This window comes from Megalops cyprinoides, chromosome 2 (genome assembly GCF_013368585.1).
Source record: "Megalops cyprinoides isolate fMegCyp1 chromosome 2, fMegCyp1.pri, whole genome shotgun sequence".
Taxonomy (NCBI): Eukaryota; Metazoa; Chordata; class Actinopteri; order Elopiformes; family Megalopidae; genus Megalops; species Megalops cyprinoides.
The window spans coordinates 31,326,318-31,338,378 of record NC_050584.1 but is presented as its reverse complement, the minus strand read 5'-3'; the positions used below and the strand labels follow the sequence as shown (position 1 = coordinate 31,338,378).

Below are 12,061 nucleotides of genomic sequence, written 5' to 3'. Positions count from 1 at the left end.
GTATTTTTCTTCTTGTCAATAGTGTTGACCACATGACTGAATATCCAACACATGCAGAGCTATTATGTCATACTGTACAATTGGTGACACAACTTTTCTACCATAAAGATAGCCATCATAAATTCTCTTCAAAGATAGATTTTCAAAGTGCTGTACTGGTAAATAAAACAGCACAGATGATCACAACTGATAAATGTTTTGCCTGTGACTGGTAGAAGCAGTCTGAGAAGCAGTAGTGCCTCTGTCCCCCTCACCAGTTTTCAGAGGAAATGTCTTCCACAGTAAGATCATTTTACCACTAGAGGGACATCAAAATAGTCAAATACATTGACTAGTGCCTACTCAGTTCTTGCTTAAAAAGCAGGAGATTAAAGATGAACTTCAGATATACTGTAGCTACTTGAGTTTGTCACCTATTCTGTCACAGTCATTACTTCTTGTTTGGGGCATGGGTGCTTTTTCATCCATATAATGGTCCTTGTTACTTCCAGTTTTTCAGAATATTACGTAGAACATACACAGTTAGCCCTCTCTATGACAAGAAATATTACTCTTGAGTCATAAGGGCAGTGCTGACAGTCATGCTCAAAATGTCTTCTTGGCAGGCGGCCTCATGTGACATCCCTTACCTCCACCTTGTAATAGACAAGCCATAATAGCTTTAAGCTTTACTTATACTCCAAAATAGGTAGTCAGAGCACCTTTTTTGGTGTGATCAAGTGTTAATACTCTGAGATGCTCACAGCTCACAGACACACTGAGAGGAATCTGCAGTGTCATGCTAGACCTGTGGTTATGGTCAGTCACCATCTCCATCTCATGTTGTATGACAAGCTCTCTGGCTACATGTGCCTTCGTGATTCAGACAGCCTAGCACAGGAGAGTGGAGCCATTTTAGATCACTTGTTCTGAAGTGCTGCGGAACATAATGACATGCTGATTTGAAGGGGAATGGTAATCTGGCATGTTTGATCCCAGCAAGCAACAGTGTTACAGTACTTCTGTTAGGCCATGAAAGAGACTTGCCTCTAATAATGCAGAAATGAGTACTGAAAGAATTAAACATGCTTTAGTATATATCCAGTTGGTGAGAGTAGACTGCAGTGTTTCTCAGTCCTACTCCTGGAGGCCCACTGTCCTGCATATCTTCTAGCTATCCTTGCTCCAAACACACCTGATTGAAATTAGTGTGATTAACATGCTCTCACCAGGTGTACTCAGCTAATCAAAAGTGCCACTGATCAGTTCAGTCAGGTAGGTAGAGCAGGGAAAGATGGAAAACGTGCAGAGCAGAGGGCCCCCAGGAGCAGGATTGAGCATCAGTGGAGTAGAGTGAATGACTATGCCCATATGACAGTCTTACTAAAATACCTTGCATGACATGGACCTTAGGCATCGAACAAAGTAGGCTGTGCAAATGGTGTGCAGATTTTTAAAAAAAATCTAAAAAAGTATTTAAAAAGAAAGATGTACAAGGGCAAGCATTTCTATCCCTGTTATTTATTTGCTTAGAAAATTAAAATGGTGCAGAACGGGCTCAGTGGAATAGTAAATGCAGCGTGTACGAAGAGATACAAAAAGTTTACAATATTTAACCATCACTTTTTACAGGAAGATCAAGATAACAACATTCTCAAATATCTGAGCAAAGTGTTGAAAAATACAAATATGAAGAACAACGTTTTCATTAAGACAACACCACCTGATAGAGAAGGCTAGGGAAGAGGATCCCGAGGATTTCTGTAGAAAAAGAAAGGAGCAATCTGGTGACACATACAGCATAGCAGACCACACCACAGCCCAGGAAATCTCATAAAAATGGCACAACTTTTAGTCGTAACATTAATAAATAAGTCAAAGGCACCACCACAATACAACTCACAAGGAGATTTGCCGTACATCTGTAAATGTGTCATTTACAAACTTTAAGGCAGATGTCATGTGCAAAAATTTTACAATGGTCGAATGCTCTACTGTGTATCCACTCTGGTAAAGTGTGCTTTTATCTTACTCTGATTGACATCTTGAAATATATCTGAAATTTGTAAAATTCAAAGGACTGTTGCATTATTGTGTTGGTTCGTTGGTTGATTAGTTGGTTGGTTTGTCGGTTGGTTGGTTTTCACAGGAAATTCCCCGCCCTCCTCACAGGAAGATTCAGTTTCTGTAGGATTTGCGTCCCTCGCCCTCTTTGAGGAAGGTCCATATCAAGGTGTTGACGATGTCCGGCTGGTCCTGCTGCAACCAGTGGCTGGCTCCAGAAATGATGTTCAGCCGGAAGTGGTTCTTGATGTAGAGGCGACATGTTTCAGCCATATCTTGCTCAAGGAAGGCGTCCCTCTCGCCCCACAGCAGTAGGACAGGAGACTTCACATCTTCTTGTCTCAGAGGGAGAAAACTGCAGAGAAAAATGACAATGTTTGGCTGAGTTTGATTTTTGACAGGGCAGAACTGCAGTTAGGGCCTTAGGCTAGCAACACGGTGCCTTTGAACATTGGATTCCATGTCCATAAGTATTACAACTGTTAAACAGAGAGGGCTGGAATGCAGATTACTACAGTAAAAACCATATTGCCTAAATGTCATGTTACATAAGAGTCACCACATCCACAACCAACAGCGACTTGTCCTTGTGCTATTTTTTGTCTAAGCAATACTTACATCAAACCTGTTCTGAACTGAACAGCTCAAAGTTCAAAGTAGGGCTGTGCACTTATTGGTTAAAATGCAACATGTTTCTTATCTATAAATAAGACTTTCTTGACTCTGCCGTACTGAGCCCTTAGTCCACACAAAGACATCCACTACACTTGTGGTTTTCCACAACAAAAGTGTTATTAGAAAAAGTGTTATTGCTTGAACTACACTCATTGACCACTCAATATGAAATGACGGCTTTTAGTATAATGTGTGCTGTGTGCTGAGCAGTCTGAGAACCAGACAGCAGTAGAATGGCACATCTTGAAGCATGCTGAAGCATACAAACATGGGCAGTGCACAGACTGCTGAATGCAGTGTGCTATTATCCCATACTCTGCACACTCTAACCTATATGCATTCCCTCCCTCTGCTGACACCAGCACAACGGAAATATTGTTGACACTTTGACTCCCATTCCAATGGCACACATCTCGAAAGAATGGCCCTTTTATAATGTTGTATCACTCCCTGAATAATTAACACAGACTTTTTACTTTTGAAGGGAATATGCTTTAAATGCAAAATAGTTTTGTTTTCCATGTAACACTGCATTTATGTTTTCTTGCTATCCTTGCATTGTTTACTTGAAAGACACAATATTGACAACTCAATATTAATCACTGACACTAGGGGGTGGTGGTGACTCATAATGGTTACCTAATCAAGTAACAGGAACTCATGTGTGAACCATTGCATTCTGTTCAGTCTCTTTCTCTTACTCTTCCTATCTCTTACACTGTCCCTCACCTGAAGATGTTTCTGTAGTAGTTTAGAGCACCAGTGAGGGCCCCAGGCTGAGAGAAGGCATAAAGGTAGGCCTCCATGTCCTCTGAGGTAAGCCAGCAGCCATTCCGTCCAATCCCTGTGCTGCGACTGGTGAAAAGGCATTTCAGAGCCTGGAGAGAATATGCACAGACACATTATAACAGGGTGGAAGGGCAGAGCTAAGGGGTCTAAGGGCAGTATGGTCAGATATAACCCACAGAGAGAATTACACAAATCCTGATTAATCCATGAGTAGATCATGCTTTTGGATAAGGTGACTGGAAAATGTAATTAGCATAGGTGACTTGAGGTGTCTAGGAAATCAAGAAATTTCTGGGCCTCGGCTTCTAAAAACGGCTGCCTCCTTCTGGCCCACCAACACCATTTGTAGCATTCTCCTGGTTTTCCGGGGAAGAGCCCCATCCAAATTCAGGCCAAATCCAGTCCCACTAAACTTCATGCATTTAGGTGGTGGTGAATGCTGACTTCAAGTAGAATAGTGGTTAAGGAGCAGGTGTACCCTTGGACAAGGTACTTAACCCACAATTGTCTATCATTATAAATGGACAACATTGTAAAAACCTGTAACTATTTTGGAGTATAAGTAAAGCTTAGATGTAAGTCGCTCTGGATAAGACCGTCTGCTAAAATGCCAATAATGTAATGTAAGTAAGGTTGACTTCCTGCTGTGATCAACATTTCCAAGGCTCTTTTAACAAATGAATGCTGGTAGGACCCTGCCATCATGGTCAAAACCTGGTAAACCTGCTCAGCTCAATAGACGGCACTCTGCTAAACCAGCTTAAGTGATGTGTGGTATCTCCATCACTATGGTAGGTGTCCATATTGGTGATGGATGATGAGATCTGGGTCACCCTGTAAGACTAATGATTGAAAGGACACCATACAAATCCATTTGTATCATTTTTTGGTATCAGTTTCATACAAAATATCCTAATAGTGGTCTGCCCAGGGATGATGTATCAGCTCCACCTCTAGGAAATGGGTGTTATCAAAATCCAGAGCACCATCTACTCCTGTGGTGGGAAATAGTTAATTGAAAAGAACAAACAAAGATGTGTGGAGGAAAATAATTCATGAAATGAATTGAAGAACAGACCACCATTAAACACTGATACAACATCATAACTGTGGCATGAGGCCAGTCCCAGTTTGGCTGGTCTATCAGCAGTTTTCCATTCAAATTACTGCCATATAGCATAATGAGGTGATTTTAGTGCTAGACATGACATTGGTGCAATGATCATTTGAAATACCATTTTACAGAACAGATGAGGTTAAAAGTACCTGAGCTGACTGGCAAATGAATTATTGTGACCTTATTCTCCTTTTGTTTTGCCAAAGATCAAAACAAATTTAGTTTCAGTAAAACTAACAAAAATCCAGATACAGCTAGCTAACAGGGTAACATGTGTAGGATACTTCTAATAGCATAGACTATATTGGTCTCAAGGTTCCTTATGAAAGCCACTCATATAATCATGGGAGCCATGTATTTGATGGCACAGTCGTACTAACATTTAAATCACCAAAGCTCCCATTCAGATTTAGGTCATTCCAGTGCCTATGGCCTTACCTCTCTGAGTCTGAGATAACAGACAGCAGCAAGGTCTTTATGTCATTGTGAATTGTCAGATTAAGCTGCAGTGGCCTGGTTGTTTATTCCTGAGCAGATCAGCCATCTTGGATTTTGAGCGGGGCCTTTCTTGTACTCACAGGCAGTGCACCTCTTTCTGGACTGCAGTGTCCTGCTATGTGACTTTGAATCACACTGAATACAGATTGTCATGCTGCCCATGGACATCTGCTTGCTAGCAATCTGAAAGTCTGGACTTAAAGTCTACTACTGCATCACACTCATAGAGGCACATGCACACACACACACACACACCCACACACATACATTCACACAGCGATAGATGGCTGGACAGAGAATGCCCCTTCTGCTGTATTAATCTGATCTATTTTACAGACAGAATTGTAGATTTAAATATTTTAAGATTGTGTAGAGGTCCAGTCAGACCAAAACATCAACATCATTTCAGCTGCTTTTTATGCTGTCTTCTGAAAAGCACAAAATAGTAAGTTCACAACAGCAATCACTGAGAGGAAACAACTTGATCACTCAGTGAGACACATGGGTAATCTTGCATTCCTCTGGGAGCATCAGCAAACCCAAGCCTTACATTCCCCTTTCTGACGACCACCAACTGAAGAGGTTGGAAAAAGCACTGTGAAACCATACAGTTGCATACAAATCCTTTTCCTACTTCCTGATTTCCAAACCTTATTTCAGCAATGTGAATGATCTGACAATGGCTTGTGAGGCCTAAAAGATTTGCACATCTCACCTTGAAGTCATTGATGGAGAGCATGAGCTCTGGGAAGCGTGGCATCTGGAAGAAGAAGATGTAGCTCGACTTGAGTAGCTGGCTTGGGTGGCGAAGGGTATAATCTGAAAGCACAGATATGACTCAAAAAGGGTCTACAAGGATACAAGTAAACAGAATCATAGCAGCTGGCATCCACCAAAATGAGAAGCACTTGATGACAGACACTGAGGAGTGGAGGCTTCTCAGACTTGCAAAATATCCAATCACATATGTGGTATAACAAACATCTCATTCATGCGTACAACAGAGAATATGTTCAGCTGCTTCTGTGATTCAGCCTCCAATCAAGTCATAGCATTATAATATAGTAATTACTCTGTTAATCCCTCTCTCATGAAGGGAGAGAAAACCTTGACCTGTAAGATTGATACAGATGTAAACCCAAGGTCTGACAACATATTTAACAGTAAATAATACAATATAATCAATAATAAGAATATTATCCCACAATCACAACTGGAACTAGTATTATGCCTGCCATATATGTTGGATATATCAGAACATGTGATTCATACAGACAGCTAGGATTGCACTGTGAATAGACATAGTTGGATTTTAACCAAGGGCCTACCTGTAAACACAGAGGGATGGGGACAGTTTAGGACGATGAGCTTTGTCACCATCTCTGGGTAATGGATGGCGAACAACCACGCGATGATCCCACCCCAGTCATGGCCAACAAGGAAACATCTGTTATAACCTGGGGTGAAGCAGACACATTAGGCTCACTGGAGCAAAAAAGTGTTTGTTATTCATTTATTTCAGTCAGTCTATCATCCTGAACTGCTTCTTGAGATGTATGTCCACTTCTGGAAAAGAACCTCTGAGTACTGCACTGGGTCATGGCCCGGAGGAAATGGCCACCAATCTAATTTGCAGCGCTTAAGCCGTTAGCTGCAATGAAAATCAAGGTCAAGACTTCCTTTAAAGACATTCTGATCATATTATCTCTCTGTGGAATAGACTCTTAATCTGACCAGCCCCATTTTGTGCTTCCTCTCTGGTTTGAGCTGCCCAGGCACTTCTGTGTGATGGGGCCCCATTTTTGTATATTCTTATGGGAAAAAAAAATCACAGCCAGGGCAGTAACCCAATAACATTGTGACAACATTTTGAGAACATTGTGTGTTTGTGATTGCGGGCATCTCCACAGGAGGGTTTTGGCTCAAAGATCAGAGCAGGATTTAGATGAAAGAGGTGCCTGTGTGTGTGTGTGTGTGTGTGTGCATGTGTATGAGGACTGATACAGACTGATGACTCTGAAAGAGGACATGTCTGTGAGACAACTACTCACAAACAATCCCAGAGTATAAAGTTCCAACTGAAATGTTTATTTTTTCATTGGATTAAAGCCATTCACATTAAAACACCTTTTCTTGGTTGTCCTTAAAGTGATGCACAATAGAAAAAGGAAAACAAGGGCTTTTTGTCTGTAAGAGGAAGATATAGGTTTAGGCCTGACAAAAGGCAAGCGACAGTGGTGAAGGTCATGAGCAGACAGTTCTGTTCCAGTCAAAGCCAACGTACTTTCTGCTCAGAGCTGTGAGCTGGGCTGAGTCATATGGAGATGGGTCATGCTGTGGGTCAGACTGGTTAAAATAAAGTGGGACCAGAACTTAGACTAGGCTGAGCCATTTTGTCAACATCATCTTGTGTGGCATTATGTGGGTTTTGGTGGTGCATCATAATTGATCCAGAGCACTACTGAAGTTTTAGTCTCTGCAGAGATTTTTGCATTAGTTTTTGCAAGGCAGACACCCCTACCCACCTTACATTTCACATACTATCCATTTAAACAGTTTTCTGAGATGATTCAAGTCAACTATATTTATCAACGGAACTAGAGCAACATCCCAGCAGGAACTGCGACCTGTGACCTTCTGGTTATGTTTACAGGTCCCTGTCCATTGCATGAGACTGCTGATGGTTGGAAACTATGACAGGTCATCTCAGTCAGAGGCTGTTTGTTACTGATGCTGTCACCTGTCCCAAAGTGCAGTAAGAGAGAGCTGCATCTCACTAAGACCAACACTAGAAAATGTGGTCCTGCAGTATGAGGGGTCAAGGCCTTTGAAACACTCACATGTGGCCTCTGGGTATGGTGATCTGCATGCACTCTGCCTCTCCACTCACCATGACCATGAGGCTCGACAGATGGCAAACATTCCACTTCAAATACATCACACCCCTGGCATGTCAGTGTGACTCCATGTGTTTACATGACCTCTCATTGTTACACAAGATTAGGCCTCTGTTGACTCTAATAGAAATATGCTTTGTCCCCAACTTAGTGAAAAATATAGTGAAAAATATAATAAAATATTCCCCTTTACACTGGTACACAGAGGCAAGGCTGGTACAAATCTGGAAAGATGGCTCTCACCAAGGTACTCCACAATGTCCTTAACATCTGTGACCAGGTAATCCAGCCGATAGCTTTCAGTGGAGGTGGGCAGGTCGGACTCCCCATACCCACGCATGTCCACTGCCACCACCCGGAACTCGCTCTTAAACTCTCGTAGCTGGTGGCGCCAAGAGAACCTGACATGGACAGAAAGAAATTGAAAGATCAAGAGTGTTGTTCATATGCTGGGCCATATCAGGTTAGGGTTCGTTACTACAATGCAAACGGATGGCCAGTTTATGACGATTTTAGGCCACTGTATCCATATAGGCTCTCTAATAAAACCTGTGAAGCCATTTCACAAAAATTACCATGAAAAGAATATGAGAGTTAATAGTTTAATTCTCCAAAATATGTTTTCGAGGGTACTACCTCCTAAATTGCTCTTGTGGAATCAATACTCAACTTACCTTCCCAATAACTGAAGGTTATCTCAGGTTCAATTATAATTAGTTTGGTCACTTTCATTCAAATCAGCACTGTTATTATCTGGACTGGAAAAGCTACACTAATTGCAGATCTTGGCTGTTCTTATAAAGTGCCTTGGAGCGCAGAACCTTCTTCTGAAAGCCAATCTATTGAGGAGCATTAGGTAACGGCATGAGCTAAATTTATGACCCAAAACATAGATCTTATTTAAATATGCCTTTTGCTTTGACCAGCTTGAAAGGAAATGGTTGCCCTGCAGTTTTTGGTAATGGCATACTGCAATACTGCAAATCCCAAAGACCCAAATCTCAAAGAAAACCTTGCACAGATAGTAATTGTGGGTAATATTTTACCCATGAGATGTGGAATGGAGCACAGTGGACCCTCCACTGAAATCTAAAAAGTGCTTTTAGATAGGCCCACTGAAAGTGCTTTTAGATAGGCCCATGAGTTAGCATGAGATATGGACTGGCTTACTGCAGCTGACAGTCTATCCATCCCCATTCTGGCCACAGCACCGCAGTCCATATAATTTAATGAAGCATGATACAAAAAATATAAGATGAATGTGGGAGCAACAACCCTGATTACATGATGCAGTGACATACTGTCTGTAAGTACATGACCACAAAACCCAGAAAACTTCGTCAGAGATTATTTTGCCCCATTTGACTTTGGCCCAGTAGTTCCCACCATTGAAAATCTGCAGTTAGACACAGTTGACTACTACCAACCAGATAGGTTGGTAGTAGTCACGTACTGAACTGAAAAAAAAAATTTTTGAACACAAATTTTTCCCACACATTTCAGTTGATATTCATAATATATCTTGAAAGAGGTCAAGTGAGGTAAAGCAGTTGTTGCTTTTAAGCAAATTTCATGGACCTTAAGCAATAAAATGTATGTAGATGTCTGCAGTAAGTGTCCATTTATCGATGTCCAATTGACCACAGGAGGAGTATGTGTTCTATGTAAGAGAGTACATGTACTGATATTGTGGCATTACAGCTGCCTTTTGTGTTTACCCACATGCACAGGCATGTCTTACCAGAACTCTGGGAAACCGTGGAGAAACAGCATCAGTGGTTTTCCCCTCTCGCCTGCAGCCACATAGTGGAATCTCAGACCAGACTCCTGGAAGTAGAAATAGGAACAGTTTTCATTCAGCACAAACACCATCTATGATATCACCTCAGGCATCTTTGTAATCACACTGATTGTTACTGTGTCCTGTGATGAAAAAAAAAAAAAAACATTTCAATATGGCTGTTTGCTTTATGGGGCTGTAATAATAAAGCAGAGTGTTGTAGATGTCTTGTAAACCAACTTGTTCAATATTTCAAATGTAGTTCATGAACTTTTATGTATACCATTTTCCTGTAATTAATGTGCATAATGAAAAATTTCACCCCAATTATTGTATTGTTGTTATATGGCTATATTTGTGTAATTTTCCTTAAATCTTAATGTCAAGTATGAAGCAGAATATATTTGCTCTAACTTCAAAACATGGGTTTGTGATACACCGGGTTGACCAGCACTTACCTCATTTCTAATGTAAGTCTAGTAAGAAGTTTTTCGCTTTCCCAGCTTCAATCCCCTGACAATGCACCACTAGAGGTTTGTTAAAATCTAATTACTGATACAAAGTTAAATACGCAATGACTGTAGTTTAACATCCCGGAGTGAAAGCTTGTTCCGGGCTACTGAGAGGGACCGCTGAGAGGCCTGTATTATAGCTCAATGTTGCTGTAATACACCTGTGCATTTGTTAATCGGTTTTTTATGTAGATAATCTGAGCCAAGTTGTCAACAAACAAATCCGTTGTACATTCGCAGCACAAGGACATTCATATGCTTCATGCATTAAAATAATGACTAAGATCTTCACAGCTACTGTCAATCTAAATATAATTGACATTCTAAAAACGTTCCACAGAGGTGACCTAAGAAACATGACGTTACAGGGTTGATCTCTCGTTCGTGCGGTGAAAGCCTTGTTTCCCCTCAATAAAAATAACCAATGAATGAACGAATTGAAACTTTCAGAAGACAGAATTGGAAAACTTAAAACAGCATAGCCCTGCAAACATCACTGACATTTGTAAGCTGTGGGTGTTTCAGTCCGCGTACCGTCAATGAAAACAAGGTACATTCGGAGCTGTCTTCAGCACCATTCGGTCGTGAACGAGCCGAACAGGCTATGAAATAAGGATTGTGCTGGGAGCCTTTTTGGGAAACATTTCATATTTCATGTTACATAACTTAAACTGGAGCGAAAAATATAGCTAAGCGCATTATGATCAATATTTTCAATTACATCCACAGGCCCGTTTCAATCGATTTCATCTCAGTCAATGGTACGCAGCTAGATACGAAAAATCGCCACATGAATTAGAGGGGAATTTACTGCGAAAAATAACACCCATCTTACCTTGCAATTAAACGTCGGATGTAACGCATACCTTACCTTTATTCTAACATAGCAGTGCGTTCCCAAGGACGTGTCATTCAGACAAGCAGGGGGAGTTTCGCGGATTCCCCATTGAAAGGTTTTCGATGGCCTTAAAATGATGTTCCACCAAAGTTTCAGCAGCGGAATGCAAGTACAGAGAGCACAGTAAGTATATATCAAACACCAATAGCTAAAAACTCTGATCTTCAGCGCAAGTCTAGCAGTAAACAACAGTAAGTTGTGAAGCAGCCTCGCCATCTTTACATTACAGCAGGAAACGCGTTATAGATCACGTTGCCTATAGATTTTTCTGTTAATTGGCTGATGTTCTTTAAATAACACAACGGGAATAATCCTGCCGCTCCGTAAAAAGCGCATTCGTCTGACTACTTGTCCGCCGGGGAGGATCCCTGAATGTGAACTCAGTGAAATGCAGAACGTCAGGATTCACGCTTGCGTGTGACAGGAGGGTTGTATTGCGAAGTAGGTGGTTTTTACACTGCTGCTCAAATGCTTAAACCGATATGCTCCAATATTTAAGAATGCGGGTAATTGTTTTATTTTGAAGACTGCTAATTTTATATACAGCAAAAGCTTGCCACGTGTTCGTCTTACAAAATAGCATTGCTTGCACTTTTATCCTCTTCATTTTAGAGCAGCCCAAACATTCTGGCATAATTTCTTTTCTTCGATCCTGGTACGATTATGCGGATTGTTGCAGCTTTTAGGGCACTTCAGAATTGTATAGTAACCCAAAACTGCGACTTTCCATCTCGTGCCCGTGAAAATTAGGGGTGTTTTTTGTGTTTTGCAGTTGACGTAAATTCCCTATGTTAATAAACCAAAACAAAAATGGAAAATTCGAGAGCCCATCAGAAACGCCACACTTCAGTC

The 12,061-nt window shown here is 41.1% G+C and overlaps 1 protein-coding gene across 1 annotated transcript; it reads right to left on the bottom strand.

Annotated features, from left to right (window-relative positions):
- Window positions 1-1,503: 1,503 nt before the first annotated feature.
- On the bottom strand, window positions 1,504-11,595 carry ephx4 (epoxide hydrolase 4). Its single transcript, XM_036522022.1, has 7 exons — window positions 11,183-11,595; window positions 9,761-9,846; window positions 8,263-8,420; window positions 6,451-6,579; window positions 5,838-5,941; window positions 3,448-3,596; window positions 1,504-2,398 (listed from the first exon to the last, which is right to left on the bottom strand). Exons 1-7 carry the CDS (start codon window positions 11,423-11,425, stop codon window positions 2,158-2,160), a joined length of 1,110 nt encoding a protein of 369 aa, XP_036377915.1. The 5' UTR covers window positions 11,426-11,595; the 3' UTR covers window positions 1,504-2,157.
- Window positions 11,596-12,061: the final 466 nt, after the last annotated feature.

Coding starts and splice junctions, on each gene's coding strand:
- ephx4 (XM_036522022.1), bottom strand. CDS start 11,425: ATGGCGAGGCTGCTTCACAACTTACTGTTGTTTACTGCTAGACTTGCG. Junction 3,597..5,837: donor TCTCCATCAATGACTTCAAG/GTGAGATGTGCA, acceptor TATTCTCTCCAG/GCTCTGAAATGCCTTTTCAC. Junction 2,399..3,447: donor TACTACAGAAACATCTTCAG/GTGAGGGACAGT, acceptor TTTTCTCTGCAG/TTTTCTCCCTCTGAGACAAG.